Genomic DNA, 23,444 nt, shown 5'->3' with positions numbered 1-23,444 from the left:
AGCTGCCTTCAGGAGACTGGACCTGGATACAGTAAGTATAACTGGTATATAGCTGCCTTCAGGAGACTGTACCTGGATACAGTAAGTATAGCTGTTATATAGCTGCCTTCAGGAGACTGGACCTGGATACAGTAAGTATAGCTGTAATATAGCCGCCTTCAGGAGACTGGACCTGTATACAGTAAGTATAGCTGGTATATAGCTGCCTTCAGGAGACTGGACCTGGTTACAGTAAGTATAGCTGTTATATAGCTGCCTTCAGGAGACTGGACCTGGATACAGTAAGTATAGCTGTTATATAGCTGCCTTCAGTAGACTGGACCTGTATTTCTGGTAAGTTCAGGTTTTACAGAATGATAAAAAAATAAATAAATAAATATTGAATGTATATTACAAACTTGCTTTGTATCACATCTACTGTTCATTTAAATTTTGAAGGTTATAACCACAGCGACACTTTAAGGCAGTGTAAAATTTCAGACCGAAATTCTATCCCAAATGATCAGACATTTTGTATAGAGAGGAACAAATTTACACTAAAACAAAGCAAATCTCTTTGTTAGATTGGCAGCTGATCTACGTGCTACTCCTCCCAGGGTGCCTGGAAAAGCTGGATCTGGTCCTGCAAAAAACTTCTCCCAGTTTTTCAGGACTGGTTCCAGCTTTTCCCGGCGCAGACTTGCTTAGTTTATACTGTAAATTCTCTCATCTCTGATTCTGGATAATCAGATACCGGATGAAAGGATTCCACGTTATAAGCAAACCTGCCACCACGTTCAATTACTAGAACAGGAAATGCAGACACAGCCCAGTTTTTATTGCCAAAAAAAAAAAAAAAAGTAAAAAAAAAATAAAAAAAAAAAAAAAAAAAAAAGACAAATCTGTCACATGAAACAAAAAAACCCCAAAAACCTTTCAATACCTCCATATAGATAAGTGCAGACGTCCATCACCTGCTGGCAACTCCCCCACCCCAGAATACAAATACCCACGGTGGCCAGAATTTACATACAGAGCCCAAACTGAAACCAGGTGGAGAATAAAAGGGTTAAAAGGAAAAAAATTAGATGTCCCCACAAAGCTCCAGCTATGGCAGAACTACAACTCCCATCAAACCCTGAGCTGGAAGTTGTTGTTTGGCACAGGTGGAGCTGGCAGCAGGGGCACCAGGCAGGCGGGGGCTGGGGACAGACCATCGCCAGGCACCGGGCACTTAAATATCAATAAAAAGTGGGGAAAAAAACAGGTCAGGAGTAGCAAAGTTTAGGAGGAGGAGGGGGGCGATGATGTCACGTGACCACGGGCTTTAGGTCTTTGTCATCATCTGGGGGGCAGTCGATGAAGTCCGCCAACATGGATTCAGCATCACGAAGGTCGTCCTGGAGCGGAGAGAAAACCAGGTTACTGCTGGGTTACTGAGGAATGGCCGATAACTGAGGACAATGGCGTCCATCCATCTACTCAGGGTATACAGCCCGGTTAGCTCCATCTACTCAGGGTATTCAGCCCGGTTATATCTGCCTAGTAGGGGGTATACAGCCTGGTTATATCTGCCTAGTAGGGGGTATACAGCCCAGGGCTGACACTGCTGTGGGGGAGCATGAGGCGGCAGGCACTGCTCAAGATTTACAGATTGTAGGACTCAAAGGGGTTGTCCAGGCTTAGCAAAACATGGTGGCTTTCTTCCAGAAACAGCACCACTCTTGTCCTCAGTCTGGGGGGGGGGGGGGTTCTGCCGGACAGTTCTAGCTGCGCTTACTAATCCTCGATATCCCCTTCAAAATAGTTTTTCAAATACAGAAATACTATCATCTAACAAACTTGTCTCTTTCCCCGGATATGCCGTCCATCCGCCCGTCCCTATAGTTATATACACACACAACAGCCAGACCACTGCTTTTAGAGCAGAGTGGTGGTGGCTAACAGACAACAATGGAAGGAAAATAAAAGTGGGTAGGTGACTGTCCCAACCCTGTAAGGAGATGGAGCAATATATAAGTGTCCCCACCTATATCCTCCCTAGGAGTAGTATGTCACTCACCTCAGCATCCTCTCCATCCTCCTCCTCCACCAGCACTTGGGGCTTCAGCTTCTTCAGCTCTTCCACCTCTTTGATGGGCTCTTCCTCCACCACAGGGGGTTCAGGATCTGGGACGGGTTCGTTGTCTATGACATCAGGCACCAGATTCTCCTCCTCATCCTCCTCTTCCTCATGAATGGGGGCGGCCGGAGGTGGAGACAGTATCGGAGGCGGTGAGGGGCTGGCGGTGACCTCGGTTTCGGAGAGTCTGTCCTCGTTGTCAGCCGGCGGCTCCCGCTCTTCACTCTCTACCAGCATGAGAAGATCTGTGTCTCCGGCGTCATCCTCCTGGACGGGGGACAGACGTGGGGGGCCATCCTCCACCTCCGCATTGTGCAGCAAGGGTTGGACCGCTTCTTGCATGGAGTCCACAGAGGGAGCCATCTGCATATCCTCAGCGATTAACCCATCCTCATCCTCATCCTCCCCTTCATCCTCCTTCTCCTCTTCTACCTCAGCATCTAGGTCTTCCTCCTCATCCTCATCTTCTGTCAGACCTTCATCTTCTTCAAATTCTTCATCCTCATCCTCCAGTCCTTCTAGGTCGTCTTCCTCCTCTTCATCATAGTATTCCTCCTCATCGTCATCATACATGCCCTCCTCATCTTCATCATCCTCCTCCTCCTCCTCTTCATCGGTGCTGTTGATGTTGATGACCATGTCTCCCTCGGAGGGGGCAGTGGCGGATGGTGGTGGTGGAGGGGGTAATTCTGTGGGCACTGGCATCTGGGCCGGGGAGGGCCCGGGGCAGGCTGGCGGTGGGGGTGGTGCTGCTGCCGTTGCCGCTGCAGTGGTGGGTGATGGCACGACAGGTTGGGCTGGGATTTCGGGTGCGGAGGTCTCTTCACTAGGTTTAGCGGAGGGTGGGGAAGGTTCAGATTTTGGGGCGGGCTTTTGTAGAAGACCTTCAGGAACGATTACCACGCTGTCATCGGAATCACTCTCCAGGGAAATTTCCACATCTGACGTCTCTTCCTTCTCGTAGTGAATGAAGATGGGACGTGGGGTCTTTCCACCAAAAGTCTCTTGCGGTGAGGTAATGGGTGGGGCTGCGGGGGGCTCTGTGGGCTGTGGAGGGAGCTGGGTCCTGATGGGTAGATGGTTTACAGGTACAGCGGTAGGGAAGGTAAGGGGGGGAGCCGGGGGTCGCTGGGCTGGTACATCTGCTTGCATAGGTCGGGAGCCGTGCTGAGGAAGTGGGCGCTGGAGGCTGGGTACACGCGGGTGGATTATAACCCTGCAGATGGCAAGAGCCTCAGCACAGAACACGGACACCTGCAACACAGCAGCAAATGCTAAGGAGAAACCCTACAAACAGCAGCTCCCTCCCACATCCATCATGGCCGCCTTCCTACCTGCAAGTTCTCCTCTGTCAGCCCCAACCTGAAGATCCTGACCGCACAGTGCAGCGGGGGAGGGAGGCGAGGGTTGGGGCTCAAGGTTAAGGACAGCAGCAGCCGATAAAGCTGTTTGCGACACTCGCTGTTGGCGTAGGGACCGATCCATTGGTCTGGACCTTGCTGGAGACGGATCAGAAGAGGGATGGACAGCTCCTGGAGACGCTGCAGAGGACAAGTCAGGTTATAATGGGCAATGATCATCTATACAGGCGTCTAAAGAGCCCCTCTAAACGGCGCTGGAGAGAGAAACATCACGTTTTGGTTTTTTTTGCAGAAATCAATAGTCCAGGCGATTTTAAGAAACTTTGTAATTGGGTTTATTGGCCGAAAAATGCTTTTTTTATCATGTAAAAGCAGTTTGAAGCTCTCCCCCCTGTCTTCATTGCTTTCTATGGAGAGGGGAGGGCTAAAAGGAGATGAGGCACCAAAACAGGACAACAAAGAGTTAATTTACAGCTACATCACCGGGCTATCTGCTCTGAAGTCAGCACTGACCTCTCTGACCTCTGAATACCGGCTTTCATGCAGCTCCCGCTGTGTAAACCTTTGTTCTCTGCTGGTGACTAATCTCCCTCCCCCTCCCCTCTCCATAGGTTACACAGGGCTTGACTGATGTAAAAGGCGAGATTTCCTGATAATGAGCAGTGAATGAGAGAGAGAGGGAGGGGGACGTGGGGAAAGTCTTTTTGATTGCAGATAATGGCCTATTTGCCTAATAAACCCAATTACAACGTTTCTTAAAAATAAAAAAAATGACAGTGACACTTTAATGTGTGAGTGTAGACTAAACACAATGCTACAATGACACATTGTAACAAAACCATCAAATATGTCAGCAGGTGAGAAACCCCGACAATGGGGAGCCCAAGGAATCCACTCACCCGATGAGTATCCTCTTTGATGAGTGATCCTCCATAGAGAATTATGGAACACAGGACTAGGAAAGAAAGAAAGAAAGGGAGGTGAAGAACATGGCGGCCTTAGATCTCAGGGCCATCAAGGTAACCCGAGACCAAGACGGAGGCAGATTGTAACCAACATGGAGACTGATCAGTGATTTATCATTTCAGCTGGTTCAGGTCCCGGCTGTTCAGGACGCATTTGTTTAAAGCAGCAATAAAGAGAAAACTAAATTTTCAGATCAACTCGTGCCAAAGTTATATAAATTTATATTTTTTTTAAAATGGAAGTCTTCCAGTACTTATCAGCTGCTATATGTCCTGCAGGAAGTGGTGTATTCTTTCCAGTGTGACACAGTTCTCTCTGCTGCCACCTCTGTCCAGAGCAGAAGAGGTTTTCTATGGGGATTTGCTGCTGCTCTGGACAGAGGTGGCAGCAGAGAGCACTGCGTCACACTGGAAAGAATACACCACTTCCTGCAGGACATACACCAGCTGATAAGTACTGGAAGGATGGAGTTCATAAATCTGTATAACTTCCTGTGACTGGTTTTCTCTGGGGTTCCCCTTTAACAGCTGCAACCTTTCTCTGAATGATGGACTCTGTTACTATCTTACAAGCCTTACTGTCATACCCCGTTCTATGATAATAAAGGCAAGGTTATCCTCTATCTTACCCCGTAGAGCCGCAGAACATAACTCGGTGTTCGCACTGTTTTCTCTCTTCCTGTGACTCTGGAATTCTCCATTCCCGACTTCAGAGACTTTCTGCTTCTTTGCTCCGAGCTGCACAAACCCAGACATCTGCCGAGAGAGACAGGGAATTAGAATCATAGGGAGGAGGAGGAGGAGGAGGGAGAGAGACGGAGGAGACAGAGATACGGCTTACCTTCACAGAGTCTGCAGGCGGAGTGACGTCATTGAGAAGATGGGCCAGCAAGATATCAGAATGGTGGGACATGCCCTGTAAGATGCCGCAGGAGACGCCACACATGGTCACCCAGTGCTCCAATACCTGGTATACCGACCCCCGGAGCGAGCTGCCACAAGAGACAACACCGGGAATAAATAGACTGCACTCCTAGTAGAGTTCTCCGTGCTGGAGCAGGATCCCTCCCCCTTCATAAAATACCTGGCAGGCCAAATGAACGTGAAAGAATCAGAGGCCCTCCCCAGGAGCTGGCCAACCTGCAAAGTTTTTATATAACGGCCTATATTCAGGATAAGCCATCAATGTCTGATCAATGGGGTCTAACACCTGGCACACCCGGCAGATGGTCGCCATAGTTGTGGCACAACTAACCAGACAGCTCTGCAGATTGTGGAGTGACCCGCGGGGATACTGTATCTCTGATTCACTTAACCCCTTAAGGACGGGGCCAATTTTTGTCTTTGCGTTTTCATTTTTTCCTCCTTGTGCTTAAAAGGCCATAGCACTTGCATTTTTCCACCTAGAAACCCACATGAGCCCTTATTTTTTACGCCACTATTGTACTTTGCAATGACAGACTGAATTTTTGCATAAAGTACACTGCGAAACCAGAAAAAAATTCAAAGTGTGGTGAAATTGAACAAAAAAACGCATTTCTTTTATTTGGGGGGTATTTGTTATTACGCCATTCGCCCTGGGGTAAAACTGACTTGTTGTGCATGTTCCTCAGGTCATTACGATTACAACGATATGTAACATGTATAACTTATATTGTATCTGATGGCCTGTAAAAAATTCAAACCACTGTTAACAAATCGCTCCATTCCCAGGCTTATAGCGCTTTTATCCTTTGGTCTATGGGGCTGTGTCAGGTGTCAGTTTTTGCGCCATGATGTGTTTTTTCTATCGGTTGCGCATATACGACTTTTTGATCACTTATTATAATTTTTCTGGATTTGATGTGACCAAAAATGCGCAATTTTGCACTTTGGGATTTTTTTGCGCTTACGCCGTTTTCCGTGCGAGATCAGGAATGTGATTAATTAATAGTTCAGGCGATTACGCACACGGCGATAGCAAACATTTATTTATTTACAACCTGGGAAGGGGGGGGGGGTGATTCAGACTTTTATTAGGGGAGGGGGCTTTTATTAACAACTTTTTTTCTTTTTTCTTTTACACTTGTACTAGAAGCCCCCCTGGGGTTAGGGTTATTCCCCCTGGGGTAAGGGTTATCCCCCCCGGGGGACTTCTAGTATAAGCACTCTGATCTCCCATTGATCTATGCTGTATATAGTTATACAGCATAGATCGATGAGATTGGCACTTGATTGCTTTCGGCTGCTGCAGCCGAAAACAACCAAGTGCCGGGCCGGGGTCAGCGCCACTTTGACGGAGACCCCGGCAGTTAATAGACACTGAGATCGCTCCTCCGGGACAACGTCCCGGAGGAGCGATCTCCGCCACTAGACACCAGGGAACGGCTGCATACATAAATCGGATACAGCTGTCAACTTTGACAGCTGCTTCCGATTACTTAATTAGCGGGCACGGCGATCAGCTATTAGCGGCCACGGTCCCGGGCTACACACGGCTACCTGGGATCGCGGCAGTTCAGAGTGGGGTCGCCGCGCGGCCCCGCTCTGAACACCTCTTCCAGACATATGACGTACCGGTATGTCATATGTCCCTAAGAGGTAAAGGAGAAGTCAGGCGAAAATTTTTATTAAAGTATTGTATTGTCCCCCAAGAGTTATACAAATCCCCAATATACACTTATTACGGGAAATACTTATAAAGTGCTATAAAGTGCCAGGTGTCAGACCCCAGTGATCACACATACTGAACCTGTAAGGGCTTCTTAAAGTGTCACTGTCGTATTTTTTATATTTTTTTTCAAGAAATCAATAGTCCAGGCAATTTTAAGAACCTTTGTAATTGGGTTTATTAGGCAAATCTGCCATTATCTGCATTCAAAAAGCCTTTCCCCAGGGCCCCCCCTCCCTCCTCTCTCTCATTCACTGCTCATTATCAGGAAATCTCGACTCTTTTACATCAGTCGAGCCCTGTGTAACCTATGGAGAGGGGAGGGGGGAGGAGGGAGATTAGTCGCCAGCAGAGAACAAAGGATTACACAGCGGGACCTGTGTGAAAGCTGGTATTCAGAGGTCAGTGCTGACTTCAGAGGAGATAGCCAGGTGATGTAGCTGTAAATTAACTCTTTGTTGTCTTGTTTTGGTGCCTCATCTCCCTCCACCCCTCCCCTCTCCATAGACAATCATAATGACAGGGGGGAGAGCTTCATACTGCCTTTTCATTATAAAAATCCATAGTTCGGCCAATAAACCCAATTACAATGTTTGCTAAAATCGCCTGTACTATTGATTTCTGCAAAAAAAAAAAAAAAAAATGTGAACAGTGACACTTTAAATTATTAGCCAAATGCACTTTACACTGGAGACTCCTGTATATAAAACTAAGGCAATAAATTAGCGCTGACGGGACTGGGAAAGCTGGGTTACAGCTCAATGATAATTCCTTCTAAGTTCTAAGTTTAGGGATCCAGCTTCACGTTGTACATTCTGTATCCTTCTCTTAGTTTAACCACCTGTCACTTCCATCTACCATATGGTTATTTGGGTCTACAGCGTAAACAACAGGAGTGATATTTTAGTCTTCTACCTACTAAGAGGTACTATGAGCAGGAAGATGACAAGAACTATTGCCAGAAAGTTATATAGATTTGTAACTTACTTCTATTAAAAAAATCTCAAGTTTTCCAGTACTTATCAGCTGCTTCATGTCCTGCAGGAAGTGGTGCATTCTTTCTAGTCTGACACAGTGCTCTCTGCCGCCACCTCTGTCCATGTCAGGAACTGTCCAGAGCAGGAGAGGTTTTCTATGGGGATTTGCTACCGCTCTGGACAGTTCCTGACATGGACAGAGGTGGCAGCAGAGAGCACTGTGTCACACTGAAAAGAATCTACCCCTTCTTGCAGGACATGCAGCGGCTGATAAGTACTGGAAGACAGGAGATTTTTTTAATTAAAGTAAATTACAGTAAATTTACAAACAAATAAAATTCCCCTTTCTGACAGCCATGCCCCAGTAAGGACCCTGCAGCAGCGTCCTATCAGCTCCGCACTCCGCACCCACCTGTACGGTTTCTCCTGCCCGGATGGAAAGCCGCCGGCACTTCTTACAGACGCCCAGGAGCTGAGAACTTGTGGAAATAATCGGCAGATGACAGAGGAGAACGGCAAGAGACGAGGACCACATCTGTGAAGGAAGGAGATGAGGGATTATAGAGGGCAGGACATACAGTAAGATGGTGTCAGACATACAGCATCTTCATACTCTATCATCCAGACAATGAAACCCTCAGGTCCAATCACCATCATGCATAGAGTAAGACTCCCACCCCCCCGCCCCAAACAGGCAGACAGTGAGCGGACGTCAGAGACGGTCACATTGTCCCACATAGGCCATGACATCAGTGGGTTAATCTTACGCTAAGATGGCCGCCTCCAGGATGTCCAGCGCGGTCTTGTGAACTCTGGGCAGCAGAAGCAGCTTCAGAGACTCGTCTCCCTGCCAGCTCTATAACACAAAGCGATGAGCGACAGGTGGGAAAAAACTACTGCAGTGACAAGCTCCACCCACTTATAACAGCCCCTCCCACAATGTATCCAACCTCCCCCCAGGAGCGACTATTGGTACCTACCAAGTTCTTGGCGCTCAAGTTGACCACTCGACAGACCAGATTGAGGATGTCAGAGACGGGAACCCGCACAGGAGCCGGGAACTGTTCTCTGTAACACAAAGGAAGGGGCAAGGAGGATTATGGGACATCTTATAAAAACACAATAAAAGTGGAGGGTGGAGGGCAAAGGTCATTACCTTAATAGCAGGCAGACACATTGTCCCAGGGCTGAGAACCTTCTCACCAGCTGAAGGATACTAGACGCCCCATCATCCTCCAGGACGGGGAGCTCCAGCTCTGTGCCGGGACCTTCATAACGAGTGGTGTCTGCGGAAGAGAAAGCAGCAGCGGCCCGGATTATAGGGAGGAACGGGTTGGGAACCACCACCCCTTGCAGTAGGCCCTATTAACCATTCACTCCCTGGCAAGGAGTCTGCATGTGTGGAGGCAGCTGTCTGCAGAATCCTGTGATAGCAGAAGGGGGCGCTGGTGTCAGCATTCCCATAGCCTGGGGGGGGGGGGACGGACACTCACCGGTCTCGGCCGTCTGGTACAGCTGCTGGAACACGGCGTGCAGCGAGCACAGGACGCTCTGGATCTGTCGCTCCCAGTTCTCTGTGTGTTTTACACCTTGCGAGAAGCCGGAGCCCAGAGAGGGCAGGAGGGAGAAACACTGACAGGCCATCTGGAGACGAGAGACGGACGCCGCTGTTATACACCACTACTGACAGCTTCATTCTCTACTCAATGTACAGTAAACCTGACCATTCAGAAGCCACTAGCCAGAGTGCTCCTTCCTATGTCCTAAAAGCGGAGATTCGAGAAGCGGATGACGATATTGTGTGAGCCGCAAACCGCTTCACCATAAGCTTTATGTGGGCGCCGTCACCCAGAAAAACTTCTGACATGGGAGGGCAGAGGAAAATAAACACAGTAATAGAAAAGCTAAAAACCACCATCATTTTAAGTGAAAAAAACAGCTGTATTTTTTTCTTTATTTTACCCCCCACCCATCAGGAGAATGAGCCAGAAGAGTAAGATACCACATTGCAGACCTCGGCTCTCAGCGCTCTCCATCTGCCATGGGCTTCACCCCACTCTCTCGCCCCACTGCTGCTTTCTGCATATCCCTGTGACATGTCAGAAGTGGTTTTATATGACAGGTCCACTATAAACTTACGGTAGGCTGGGCCTTTACATAATAATGGAAACCTATAACACCTATAAATAGGACTCTACCCCAATGGAAACCTATAAACTCAGGCACCAGCCAGGTGTGCAGCCACTATATACTGAGGGCTGTATTACTCGTCTAACAAAGCCTCCACCATTCCTGATCGGCAGGGCAGCTGTTAGCGGCTATGGGCTGCACATTCACCTTTTACATAGGGAGATGTGCCGCCGATCTCCAGCCCTATCACACATGATGACGTCAGCCATCATATCATCATAATCAATCAATACTTGCCTCTCCCCCGGCCCCTGAAGCGCCAAGTCAAAGGCTACGTGACCCCCACCGGAAGGCATTTTCCTTGGAGTTTCAATGACGTCACAACTTGGCAGAAACCCCCAGACGGCTGATGTATTGCCTTCTCGCCCGATCACTGATTGGCTGAGCGGCCAGACCATCAACCGGGTTGTGACATTCGAGCAGGAAGAGATCCAAATCCAGCAAACCAGGAGCGGGGAGAAGTATTGATAGTTTATTATGTCCCCTCCGCCCCTACACACTACCAATTTTTTTCAAATCTCCGGACTTCTCCTTTAATAATGGCCATGTGTAATAAAGGTCTAAGAACTGCCAGGGACCCCCAAGATATCTGGGGGCGGTAAACTGAAAGCATACCTGTCATTGGACCAAACTCACAGACACGTCAGTCAGGGTCCGGGTGCTGACGCCCCCCGCTGATACTAGAACAAAGGGGCTAAGCAGCGCGCACTCTGCCCCTTCTCCGCTCTCACTGCTAATGTAGCTGTGGAAGGAATTATAATGGAGCCTATGGAACTTCTGTCAATCGCATGTACCGGAAGTTTCCAGGGGCTTCATTATAATTCCATCCACAGCTATGTGAGCAATGAGAGCGGAGAAGAAGGGGCAGAGCATAGGCTGATGAGCAATGTTGCTGCTTTGTTCTAGTGATCAGCCGGACGCCCGAATACAAACCTCTGACACACGGCTGGAACATGACGGAAGTTTCTTCTAATGACAGCTACACTTTATTCTAATAGAATCCGGGAACTCTTGGATTTACCTCCTGGATTTGCACATTTTCTTCATCCAGGAGACTGAGAAAAAACGCTGTGAGCTTCCCCTGCAAGAGAAAAAAAGAGGTTCTGCATCAGCCTGGAAACATCACAAGATACTGAGGGAAATAACATGGCCTACACACTACTGGCACATGTAACTACGTCATATAATTAATCATGGGCACCAACATGCAACTTTGTAGCGATGTAGAACAAATTGTTAAAAAAAATAAATAAAGGATCCAGCTAAACCATGATGAATCCTCCATCCCTTTATCCAGTCAGTGTGTCTATGAATCCCTTTAAGGCCTGCAATGAGTCTATACTGGTGCTTGTGTTAAACATAGGATGGCGTAGCCATACACATACCCTCAGTGATCCACAGGCCCGGGGGTAGGAGATCAGGCAGGAGCGGATTCCCTCCAGGGCAGACACCAGACACTAGAATAGGATATACAGCATTACAGACAATGCACAGAACACAAGCCAAAACCTCACCACTATCCGCAGACTTACCTGGCGTCTCAGGCCCAGCAAGGAGGTGAGGAGTCCTGGGATCTGATTGGTAGAGATCTCTCGGGATAGTTCAGGAAGGGCGGAGGAGTGGGCGAGAAGAGAGCGGAGCACGAATACTGCCAGACTGATCACCCGCGGAGGGTCCTGAGACTGAGAAAGAAGCGGCACATAGTTACACATGGATTCCGGGTCACAGCACCCAGTGCTCATATAGGAGAAGTGACCCGGAAAATATAGAGCCCCCTACACTACAGGGTACAGAGCACAGTGACCCCCCCCCCCAGTAACCATAGAGCCCCCTACACTACAGGGTACAGAGCCCAATGACCCCCCCCCCCCCCAGTAACCATAGAGCCCCCTACACTACAGGGTACAGAGCACAGTGACCCCCAGTAACCATAGAGCCCCCTACACTACAGGGTACAGAGCACAGTGACCCCCCAGTAACCATAGAGCCCCCTACACTACAGGGTACAGAGCCCAATGACCCCCCCCCCCCACTAACCATAGAGCCCCCTACACTACAGGGTACAGAGCCCAATGACCCCCCCCCCCCAGTAACCATAGAGCCCCCTACACTACAGGGTACAGAGCACAGTGACCCCCCAGTAACCATAGAGCCCCCTACACTACAGGGTACAGAGCCCAATGACCCCCCCCCCCCCGAGTAACCATAGAGCCCCCTACACTACAGGGTACAGAGCACAGTGACCCCCCCAGTAACCATAGAGCCCCCTACACTACAGGGTACAGAGCACAGTGACCCCCCCCCCCCAGTAACCACAGAGCCCCCCTACACTACAGGGTACAGAGCACAGTGACCCCCCCCCCCCCAGTAACCATAGAGCCCCCTACACTACAGGGTACAGAGCACAGTGACCCCCCCAGTAACCATAGAGCCCCCTACACTACAGGGTACAGAGCACAATGACCCCCCAGTAACCATAGAGCCCCCTACACTACAGGGTACAGAGCACAGTGACCCCCCCCCCAAGTAACCATAGAGCCCCCTACACTACAGGGTACAGAGCACAGTGACCCCCCAGTAACCATAGAGCCCCCTACACTACAGGGTACAGAGCACAGTGACCCCCCAGTAACCATAGAGCCCCCTACACTACAGGGTACAGAGCACAGTGACCCCCCCAGTAACCATAGAGCCCCCTACACTACAGGGTACAGAGCACAATGACCCCCCCCCCCAGTAACCACAGGGCCCCCTACACTACAGGGTACAGAGCACAGTGACCCCCCCCCCCAGTAACCACAGAGCCCCCCCTACACTACAGGGTACAGAGCACAATGACCCCCCCCCCCAGTAACCATAGAGCCCCCCTACACTACAGGGTACAGAGCACAGTGACCCCACCCCCAGTAACCATAGAGCCCCCTACACTACAGGGTACAGAGCACAGTGACCCCCCCCCAGTAACCATAGAGCCCCCTACATTACAGGGTACAGAGCACAGTGACCCCCCCAGTAACCATAGAGCCTCCCTACACTACAGGGTACAGAGCACAGTGACCCCCCAGTAACCATAGAGCCCCCTACACTACAGGGTACAGAGCACAGTGACCCCCCCAGTAACCATAGAGCCCCCCTACACGACAGGGTACAGAGCACAGTGACCCCCCCCCCCCAGTAACCATAGAGCCCCTACACTACAGGGTACAGAGCACAGTGACCCCCCCCCCCCCCCCCAAGTAACCATAGAGCCCCCTACACTACAGGGTACAGAGCACAGTGACCCCCCAGTAACCATAGAGCCCCTACACTACAGGGTACAGAGCACAGTGACCCCCAGTAACCATAGAGCCCCCTACACTACAGGGTAAGAGCACAGTGACCCCCCCCCCCCCAGTAACCATAAGAGCCCCTACACTACAGGGTACAGAGGCACAGTGACCCACCCAGTAACCATAGAGCCCCCTACCTACAGGGTACAGAGCACAATGACCCCCCCCCCCCCAGTAACCATAGAGCCCCCTACACTACAGGTACAGAGCACAGGGACCCCCCCCCCCACCCCCCAGTAACCATAGAGCCCCTACACTATAGGGTACAGAGCACAATGACCCCCCCCCCCCAGTAACCATAGAGCCCCCCTACACTACAGGTACAGAGCACAGTGACCCCCCCCCCCCAAGTAACCATAGAGCCCGCCTACACTACAGGGTACAGAGCACAGTGACCCCCCAGTAACCATAGAGCCCCCTACACTACAGGGTACAGAGCACAGTGCCCCCCCCCAGTAACCATAGAGCCCCCTACACTACAGGGTACAGAGCACAGTGAACCCCCCCCCCAGTAACCATAGAGCCCCTACACTACAGGGTACAGAGCACAGTGACCCCCCCCCAGTAACCATAGAGCCCCCCCTACACTACAGGGTACAGAGCACAGTGACCCCCCCCCAGTAACCATAGAGCCCCCTACACTACAGGTACAGAGCACAGTGACCCCCCAGTAACCATAGAGCCCCCTACACTACAGGGTACAGAGCACAGTGACCCCCCAGTAACCATAGAGCCCCCCTACACTACAGGGTACAGAGCACAGTGACCCCCAGTAACCATAGAGCCCCCTACACTACAGGGTACAGAGCACAGTGACCCCCCCCCAGTAACCATAGAGAGCCCCCTACACTACATGGTACAGAGCACAGTGACCCCCCAGTAACCATAGAAGCCCCCTACACTACAGGGTACAGAGCACAGTTGACCCCCCAGTAACCATAAGCCCCCTACACTACAGGGTACAGAGCACAGTGACCCCCCAGTAACCATAGAGGCCCCTACACTACAGGGTACAGAGCACAGTGACCCCCCAGTAACCATAGAGCCCCCAACACTACAGGGTACAGAGCACAGTGACCCCCCAGTAACCATAGAGCCCCCTACACTACAGGGTACAGAGCACAGTGACCCCCCCCCCCCCAGTAACCATAGAGCCCCCTACACTACAGGGTACAGAGCACAGTGACCCCCCAGTAACCATAGAGCCCCCCTACACTACAGGGTACAGAGCACAATGACCCCCCCCCCAGTAACCATAGAGGCCCCCTACACTACAGGGTACAGAGCACAGTGACCCCCCCCCCAGTAACCATAGAGCCCCCTACACTACAGGGTACAGAGCACAGTGACCCCCCAGTAACCATAGAGCCCCCTACACTACAGGGTACAGAGCACAGTGACCCCCCCCCCAGTAACCATAGAGCCCCCTACACTACAGGGTACAGAGCCCAATGACCCCCCCCCCCCAGTAACCATAGAGCCCCCTTCACTACAGGGTACAGAGCACAGTGACCCCCCCCCCCAGTAACCATAGAGACCCCTACATTACAGGGTACAGAGCACAGTGACCCCCCAGTAACCATAGAGCCCCCTACACTACAGGGTACAGAGCACAGTGACCCCCCCCCAGTAACCATAGAGCCCCCTACACTACAGGGTACAGAGCACAGTGACCCCCCCCCCCCCAAGTAACCATAGAGCCCCCTACACTACAGGGTACAGAGCACAGTGCCCCCCCCCCCAGTAACCATAGAGCCCCCTACACTACAGGGTACAGAGCACAGTGACCCCCCCCCCCAGTAATCATAGAGCCCCCTACACTACAGGGTACAGAGCACAGTGACCCCCCCCCAGTAACCATAGAGCCCCCTACACTACAGGGTACAGAGCACAGTGACCCCCCAGTAACCATAGAGCCCCCTACACTACAGGGTACAGAGCACAGTGACCCCCCAGTAACCATAGAGCCCCCCTACCACTACAGGGTACAGAGCACAGTGACCCCCCAGTAACCATAGAGCCCCCCTACACTACAGGGTACAGAGCACCCCTACACTACAGGGTACAGAGCACAGTGACCCCCCAGTAACCATAGAGCCCCCTACACTATAGGTTACAGAGCACAGTGACCCCCCCCCCCCCCAGTAACCATAGAGCCCCCTACACTACAGGGTACAGAGCACAGTGACCCCCCCCCCCCCACTAACCGTAGAGCCCCCTACACTACAGGGTACAGAGCACAGTGACCCCCCCAGTAACCATAGAGCCCTCTACACTACAGGGTACAGAGCACAGTGACCCCCCCCCCAGTAACCATAGAGCCCCCTACACTACAGGGTACAGAGCACAATGACCCCCCCCCCCCCCCCCCCAGTAACCATAGAGCCCCCCTACACTACAGGGTACGAGCACAGTGACCCCCCCCCCCCCAGTAAGCCATAGAGCCCCCTACACTACAGGGTACAGAGCACAGTGACCCCCCAGTAACCATAGAGCCCCCTACACTACAGGGTACAGAGCACAGTGCCCCCCAGTAACCATAGAGCCCCTACACTACAGGGTACAGAGCCAGTGACCCCCCCAGTAACCATAGAGCCCCCTACACTACAGGGTACAGAGCACAGTGACCCCCCAGTAACCATAGAGCCCCCTACACTACAGGTACAGAGCACAATGACCCCCCCCCCCCCATAACCATAGAGCCCCCCTACACTACAGGGTACAGAGCACAGTGACCCCCCCCCCCCCAGTAACCATAGAGCCCCCCTACACTACAGGGTACAGAGCACAGTGACCCCCCAGTAACCACAGGGCCCCCTACACTACAGGGTACAGAGCACAATGACCCCCCCCCCAGTAACCATAGAGCCCCCTACACTACAGGGTACAGAGCACAGTGACCCCCCAGTAACCATAGAGCCCCCCTACACTACAGGGTACAGAGCACAGTGACCCCCCAGTAACCATAGAGCCCCCTACACTACAGGGTACAGAGCACAGTGACCCCCCAGTAACCATAGAGCCCCCTACACTACAGGGTACAGAGCACAATGACCCCCCCCCCCATTAACCATAGAGCCCCCCTACACTACAGGGTACAGAGCACAGTGACCCCCCCCCAGTACCATAGAGCCCCCTACACTACAGGGTACAGAGCACAGTGACCCCCCCCCAGTAACCATAGAGCCCCCTACACTACAGGGTACAGAGCACAGTGACCCCCCCCCCAGTAACCATAGAGCCCCCATGTCCCGCCACCTTTCCGCCTCTCCTCTTCATCCGCATTAATTCTACTCTGCAATCAGAACGTGGTTTAGCAGATCTCGTCATCGGGATAGTGACAGCAGCACAGAGCATTTCAGGACGAGGAGTCTACAGTGGCAGAATACGTAAGTCCTTGCCCGACTATAGGCCATCAGCCTGGCAGTCAGGAGCTGCGGCCATAGTACAGCTGCCTCTGTATTCTGCTAGTGTGAACGCAGCCTTACAGTAAGAGGAGAAGAAGAACCAGGACCCTCTAAGCCCACGGCTGCTTTCATACCACATCAGGGCATGCTGACCCCCGGACAAGTCACCAGCCGCCCGGGATCAGTCACCAGCCGCCCGGGATCAGTCACCAGCCGCCCGGGATCAGTCACCAGCCGCCCGGGATCAGTCACCAGCCGCCCGGGATCAGTCACCAGCCGCCCGGGATCAGTCACCAGCCGCCCGGGATCAGTCACCAGCCGCCCGGGATCAGTCACCAGCCGCCCAGGATCAGTCACCAGCCGCCCAGGATCAGTCACCAGCCGCCCAGGATCAGTCACCAGCCGCCCACCCCCCCTATCCTCACCTGTATGACCTGCAAAACGCTGCGGATCCAGGACACACAGTGCTGCTGAAAGACATCTGTACAGGACTCCTCCACCAACAGCGACAGCAGCGACAGTCCCTCCGTCCTGGGAGAGACAGACAGGTCAGACTGCAGCGGGGGGCACAGGGAACCCCGGAACCTGGCAGAGAACGTGCACCTACCGTGTGGCAGCAGACGACAGGCGAGAGTTACAGCAGCTGAGGAGGCCGGAGAAGGCTGCAGAGGAGGCCTGAAAGAGAGAGAGCACAGTCACTACACCATACCGGGAGGAGGAGGGGGGGGGGGGGGGCCCGCACACACTGTACCGGGAGGAGGAGGGGGGGGGGGGCCCGCACACACTGTACAGGGAGGAGGAGGGGGCCCGCACACACTGTACCGGGAGGAGGAGGAAGAGGAGGAGGGGGCCCGCACACACTGTACCGGGAGGAGGAGGAGGGGGCCCGCACACACTGTACAGGGAGGAGGAGGGGGCCCGCACACACTGTACCGGGAGGAGGAGGAGGAGGAGGGGGGCCTGCACACACTGTACCGGGAGGAGGAGGAGGAGGAGGGGGGCCTGCACACACTGTACCGGGAGGAGGAGGAGGAGGAGGGGGGCCTGCACACACTGTACCGGGAGGAGGAGGAGGAGGAGGGGGGCCTGCACAACACTGTACCGGGAGGAGGAGGAGGAGGAGGGGGCCCGCACACACTGTACCGGGAGGAGGAGGAGGAGGAGGGGGCCCGCACACACTGTACCGGGAGGAGGAGGAGGAGGAGGGGGGCCTGCACACACTGTACCGGGGGGGAGGAGGAGGAGAGGGAGGAGGAGGAGGAGGAGGAGGAGGAGGAGGAGGAGGGGGCCCGCACACACTGTACCGCACTCCTCTCTCCCCCCCCCCCCCCCCCCCCCTCTCCCTCCCCCCCCCCTCCCCCCCTCCCCCCCCCGCACACTCCCCCCCCGCACACTCCACCCCCCCCCGCACACTCCCCCCCCCCTCCCCCCACCGCACTCCTCCCCCCCCCCCCTCCCCCGCGCACTCTCCCCCCCCCCCTCCACCCGCGCACGTCCCCCCCCCCCCCCCCCCCCCCGCACTCTCCCCCCCCCCTCCCCCCCCCCGCACACTCTCCCCCCCCCCTCCACCCCCCGCACTCTCCCCCCCCTCCCCCCCCGCACTCTCCCCCCCCTCCCCCCCCGCACACTCTCCCCCCCCCCCCCCCCCCCCGCACTCTCCCCCCCCTCCCCCCCGCACTCTCCCCCCCCTCCCCCCCCGCAACTCTCCCCCCCCTCCCCCCCCGCACACTCTCCCCCCCCCTCCCCCCCCGCACACTCTCCCCCCCCCTCCCCCCCCGCACACTCTCCCCCCCCCCTCCCCCCCCGCACACTCTCCCCCCCCGCACACTCTCCCCCCCCTCCCCCCCCCGCAACACTCTCCCCCCCCCCCGCACACGTCCTCCCCCCCCCCCGCACACTCCTCCCCCCCCGCACACTCCCCCCCCCCCTCCCCCCCCCGCGCACACCCCCCCCCCCCCCTCCCCCCCCCCCCGCACACTCCCCCCCCCCCCTCCCCCCCCCCGCGCACTACTCCCCCCCCCTCCCTCCCCCCCCGCGCACACCCCCCCCCCCCCCCCTCCCCCCCCCGCACACTCCCCCCCCCCCTCCCCCCCGCGCACACTTCCCCCCCCCCCCCCCCCCCCGCACACATCCCCCCCCCCCCCCCCCCCGCACACTCCCCCCCCCCCCTCCCCCCCGCGCACACTCCCCCCCCCCCCTCCCCCCCGCGCACACTCCCCCCCCCCCCCTCCCCCCCGCGCACACTCCCCCCCCCCCTCCCCCCCGCGCACACTCCCCCCCCCCTCCCCCCTGCACACTCCCCCCCCCCCTCCCCCCCCGCGCACACTCCCCCCCCCCCCCCCTCCCCCCCCCCCCCCCCCCTCCCCCCCGCGCACACTCCCCCCCCCCCCCCCCCCCCCCCCCCCCCCACCCCCCCCCCCCCCCCCCCCCCCCCCCCCCCCCCCCCCCCCCCCCCCCCCCCCCCCCCCCCCCCCCCCCCCCCCCCCCCCCCCCCCCCCCCCCCCCCCCCCCCCCCCCCCCCCCCCCCCCCCCCCCCCCCCCCCCCCCCCCCCCCCCCCCCCCCCCCCCCCCCCCCCCCCCCCCCCCCCCCCCCCCCCCCCCCCCCCCCCCCCCCCCCCCCCCCCCCCCCCCCCCCCCCCCCCCCCCCCCCCCCCCCCCCCCCCCCCCCCCCCCCCCCCCCCCCCCCCCCCCCCTCCCCCCCCCCCCCCCCCCCCCCCCCCCCCCCACCCCCCCCCCCCCCCCCCCCCCCCCCCCCCCCCCCCCCCCCCCCCCCCCCCCCCCCCCCCCCCCCCCCCCCCCCCCCCCCCCCCCCCCCCCCCCCCCCCCCCCCCCCCCCCCCCCCCCCCCCCCCCCCCCCCCCCCCCCCCCCCCCCCCCCCCCCCCCCCCCCCCCCCCCCCCCCCCCCCCCCCCCCCCCCCCCCCCCCCCCCCCCCCCCCCCCCCCCCCCCCCCCCCCCCCCCCCCCCCCCCCCCCCCCCCCCCCCCCCCCCCCCCCCCCCCCCCCCCCCCCCCCCCCCCCCCCCCCCCCCCCCCCCCCCCCCCCCCCCCCCCCCCCCCCCCCCCCCCCCCCCCCCCCCCCCCCCCCCCCCCCCCCCCCCCCCCCCCCCCCCCCCCCCCCCCCCCCCCCCCCCCCCCCCCCCCCCCCCCTCCCCCCCCCCCCCCCCCCCCCCCCCCCCCCCCCCCCCCCCCCCCCCCCCCCCCCCCCCCCCCCCCCCCCCCCCCCCCCCCCCCCCCCCCCCCCCCCCCCCCCCCCCCCCCCCCCCCCCCCCCCCCCCCCCCCCCCCCCCCCCCCCCCCCCCCCCCCCCCCCCCTCCCCCCCCCCCCCCCCCCCCCCCCCCCCCCCCCCCCCCCCCCCCCCCCCCCCCCCCCCCCCCCCCCCCCCCCCCCCCCCCCCCCCCCCCCCCCCCCCCCCCCCTCCCCCCCCCCCCCCCCCCCCCCCCCCCCCCCCCCCCCCCCCCCCCCCCCCCCCCCCCCCCCCCCCACCCCCCCCCCCCCTCCCCCCCGCGCACACTCCCCCCCCCCCTCCCCCCCCGCGCACACCCCCCCCCCCCCTCCCCCCCGCGCACACTCCCCCCCCCCCCCTCCCCCCCGCGCACACTCCCCCCCCCCCCCCCCCCCCGCGCACACTCTCCCCCCCCCCCCCTCCCCCCCGCGCACACTCTCCCCCCCCCCCTCCCACCCGCGCACACTCTCCCCCCCCCTCCCACACTCCCCCCCCCCCCCTCCCCCCCGCGCACACTCTCCCCCCCCCTCCCACACTCCCCCCCCCTCCCCCCCGCGCACACTCTCCCCCCCCCTCCCACACTCCCCCCCCCCTCCCCCCGCGCACACTCCCCCCCCCCCCCTCCCCCCCGCGCACACTCCCCCCCCCCCCCTCCCACACTCCCCCCCCCCCCCTCCCCCCCGCGCACACTCCCCCCCCCCCCCTCCCCCCCGCCCCCCCCCCCCCCTCCCCCCCGCGCACACTCCCCCCCCCCCCCCCCCCCCCCCCCCCCCCCCCCCCCCCCCCCCCCCCCCCCCCCCCCCCCCCCCCCCCCCCCCCCCCCCCCCCCCCCCCCCCCCCCCCCCCCCCCCCCCCCCCCCCCCCCCCCCCCCCCCCCCCCCCCCCCCCCCCCCCCCCCCCCCCCCCCCCCCCCCCCCCCCCCCCCCCCCCCCCCCCCCCCCCCCCCCCCCCCCCCCCCCCCCCCCCCCCCCCCCCCCCCCCCCCCCCCCCCCCCCCCCCCCCCCCCCCCCCCCCCCCCCCCCCCCCCCCCCCCCCCCCCCCCCCCCCCCCCCCCCCCCCCCCCCCCCCCCCCCCCCCCCCCCCCCCCCCCCCCCCCCCCCCCCCCCCCCCCCCCCCCCCCCCCCCCCCCCCCCCCCCCCCCCCCCCCCCCCCCCCCCCCCCCCCCCCCCCCCCCCCCCCCCCCCCCCCCCCCCCCCCCCCCCTCCCCCCCCCCCCCCCCCCCCCCCCCCCCCCCCCCCCCCCCCCCCCCCCCCCCCCCCCCCCCCACCCCCCCCCCCCCCCCCCCCCCCCCCCCCCCCCCCCCCCCCCCCCCCCCCCCCCCCCCCCCCCCCCCCCCCCCCCCCCCCCCCCCCCCCCCCCCCCCCCCCCCCCCCCCCCCCCCCCCCCCCCCCCCCCCCCCCCCCCCCCCCCCCCCCCCCCCCCCCCCCCCCCCCCCCCCCCCCCCCCCCCCCCCCCCCCCCCCCCCCCCCCCCCCCCCCCCCCCCCCCCCCCCCCCCCCCCCCCCCCCCCCCCCCCCCCCCCCCCCCCCCCCCCCCCCCCCCCCCCCCCCCCCCCCCCCCCCCCCCCCCCCCCCCCCCCCCCCCCCCCCCCCCCCCCCCCCCCCCCCCCCCCCCCCCCCCCCCCCCCCCCCCCCCCCCCCCCCCCCCCCCCCCCCCCCCCCCCCCCCCCACCCCCCCCCTCCCCCCCCCCCCCCCCCCCCCCCCCCCCCCCCCCCCCCCCCCCCCCCCCCCCCCCCCCCCCCCCCCCCCCCCCCCCCCCCCCCCCCCCCCCCCCCCCCCCCCCACCCCCCCCCCCCCCCCCCCCCCCCCCCCCCCCCCCCCCCCCCCCCCCCCCCCCCCCCCCCCCCCCCCCCCCCCCCCCCCCCCCCCCCCCCCCCCCCCCCCCTCCCCCCCCCCCCCCCCCCCCCCCCCCCCCCCCCCCCCCCCCCCCCCCCCCCCCCCCCCCCCCCCCCCCCCCCCCCCCCCCCCCCCCCCCCCCCCCCCCCCCCCCCCCCCCCCCCCCCCCCCCCCCCCCCCCCCCCCCCCCCCCCCCCCCCCCCCCCCCCCCCCCCCCCCCCCCCCCCCCCCCCCCCCCCCCCCCCCCCCCCCCCCCCCCCCCCCCCCCCCCCCCCCCCCCCCCCCCCCCCCCGCACTCTCTCTCCCCCCCCCTCCCCCGCACTCTCTCTCATCTCTCCCCCCCCCTCCCCCGCACTCTCTCTCTCTCCCCCCCCCTCCCCCGCACTCTCTCTCCCCCCCCTCCCCCGCACTCTCTCTCCCCCCCCTCCCCCGCACTCTCTCTCCCCCCCCCCTCCCCCGCACTCTCTCTCCCCCCCCTCCCCCGCACTCCTCTCTCCCCCCCCTCCCCCGCACTCACTCTCTCTCCCCCCCCTCCCCCGCACTCTCTCTCTCTCCCCCCCCTCCCCCCGCACTCTCTCTCTCTCCCCCCCCCTCCCCCGCACTCTCTCTCTCTCCCCCCCCCTCCCCCGCACTCTCTCTCTCTCTCGCTCACACCCCCGCACTCTCTCTCTCTCTCGCTCACACCCCCGCACTCTCTCTCTCTCCCCCCCCTCCCCCCGCACTCTCTCTCTCTCCCCCCCGGCCCCGCACACACAATGCCTCCGGCAGGCAGACAATGGCGGCGCGGCTCCTCACCTCTCCCCGCAGGGCTCCGTGCTCCCGCAGCGCCCGGATCGTCTCCCCCATCTCCCCCTCACTGAGCTCGTTCTCCAGGAGCCCGCTCACCGCCGCTTCCATCATTCGGACCGCGACACACGTCGCCGCCATCTTCCCGCCACGGCACGTCATCAGCCGGCGCCACTACCACCTGACGTCACCGCCATGCGCCGCCAGCCGTATCCCTGGTAACAGGGATCCATAGCAACCAGAACAGCCGCAGTAGCAACAACTATAAAGTTACCATAGCGACCAGTGCTAATCACATTATACCCAGAAAAGAACAATGGCAACTGGAGTATTACCCTAGCAACGAGGGCTGAACACATGGTAACCAGGGAATTATCATAGCAACAGGAGCGTTACCATAGCAACTACATGTGCCATCACACAACCATTGGAGTAACATGGCAACAGAAGCATTACCATGGCAACCAGTGACGATCACATGACACCCAGTGAATTATCTTTTCAACCAGGGATAATCACTTGGCAACCATAGAATAGCAACCGGTGCTAATGCCATGGCAACCAGGGAATAGTCCTGGCAATAAGAACATAGCCACAGTAACCAGCATCAAATGGTGAACA

General features: G+C 60.0%; 1 protein-coding gene across 1 annotated transcript; it reads right to left on the bottom strand.

Annotated features, from left to right (window-relative positions):
• Positions 1 to 859: 859 nt before the first annotated feature.
• PELP1 (proline, glutamate and leucine rich protein 1) lies at positions 860 to 23,030 on the bottom strand. The gene is made up of 17 exons (XM_069948314.1): positions 22,833 to 23,030; positions 17,588 to 17,655; positions 17,406 to 17,511; positions 11,777 to 11,926; positions 11,630 to 11,701; positions 11,266 to 11,325; positions 9,548 to 9,698; positions 9,211 to 9,340; positions 9,035 to 9,122; positions 8,822 to 8,910; positions 8,467 to 8,589; positions 5,269 to 5,419; positions 5,057 to 5,183; positions 4,362 to 4,417; positions 3,436 to 3,642; positions 2,042 to 3,355; positions 860 to 1,379 (listed from the first exon to the last, which is right to left on the bottom strand). The coding sequence occupies exons 1-17, from the start codon at positions 22,983 to 22,985 to the stop codon at positions 1,290 to 1,292; spliced, it is 3,135 nt and encodes a 1,044-aa protein (XP_069804415.1). The 5' UTR covers positions 22,986 to 23,030; the 3' UTR covers positions 860 to 1,289.
• Between the last annotated feature and the right edge of the window lie 414 nt (positions 23,031 to 23,444).

The sequence above is a fragment of the Dendropsophus ebraccatus genome, chromosome 1, assembly GCF_027789765.1.
Source record: "Dendropsophus ebraccatus isolate aDenEbr1 chromosome 1, aDenEbr1.pat, whole genome shotgun sequence".
Classification (NCBI taxonomy): domain Eukaryota; kingdom Metazoa; phylum Chordata; class Amphibia; order Anura; family Hylidae; genus Dendropsophus; species Dendropsophus ebraccatus.
Note: the sequence above shows the minus strand (reverse complement) of the source record. Positions and strands in the feature narration are given on the sequence as shown.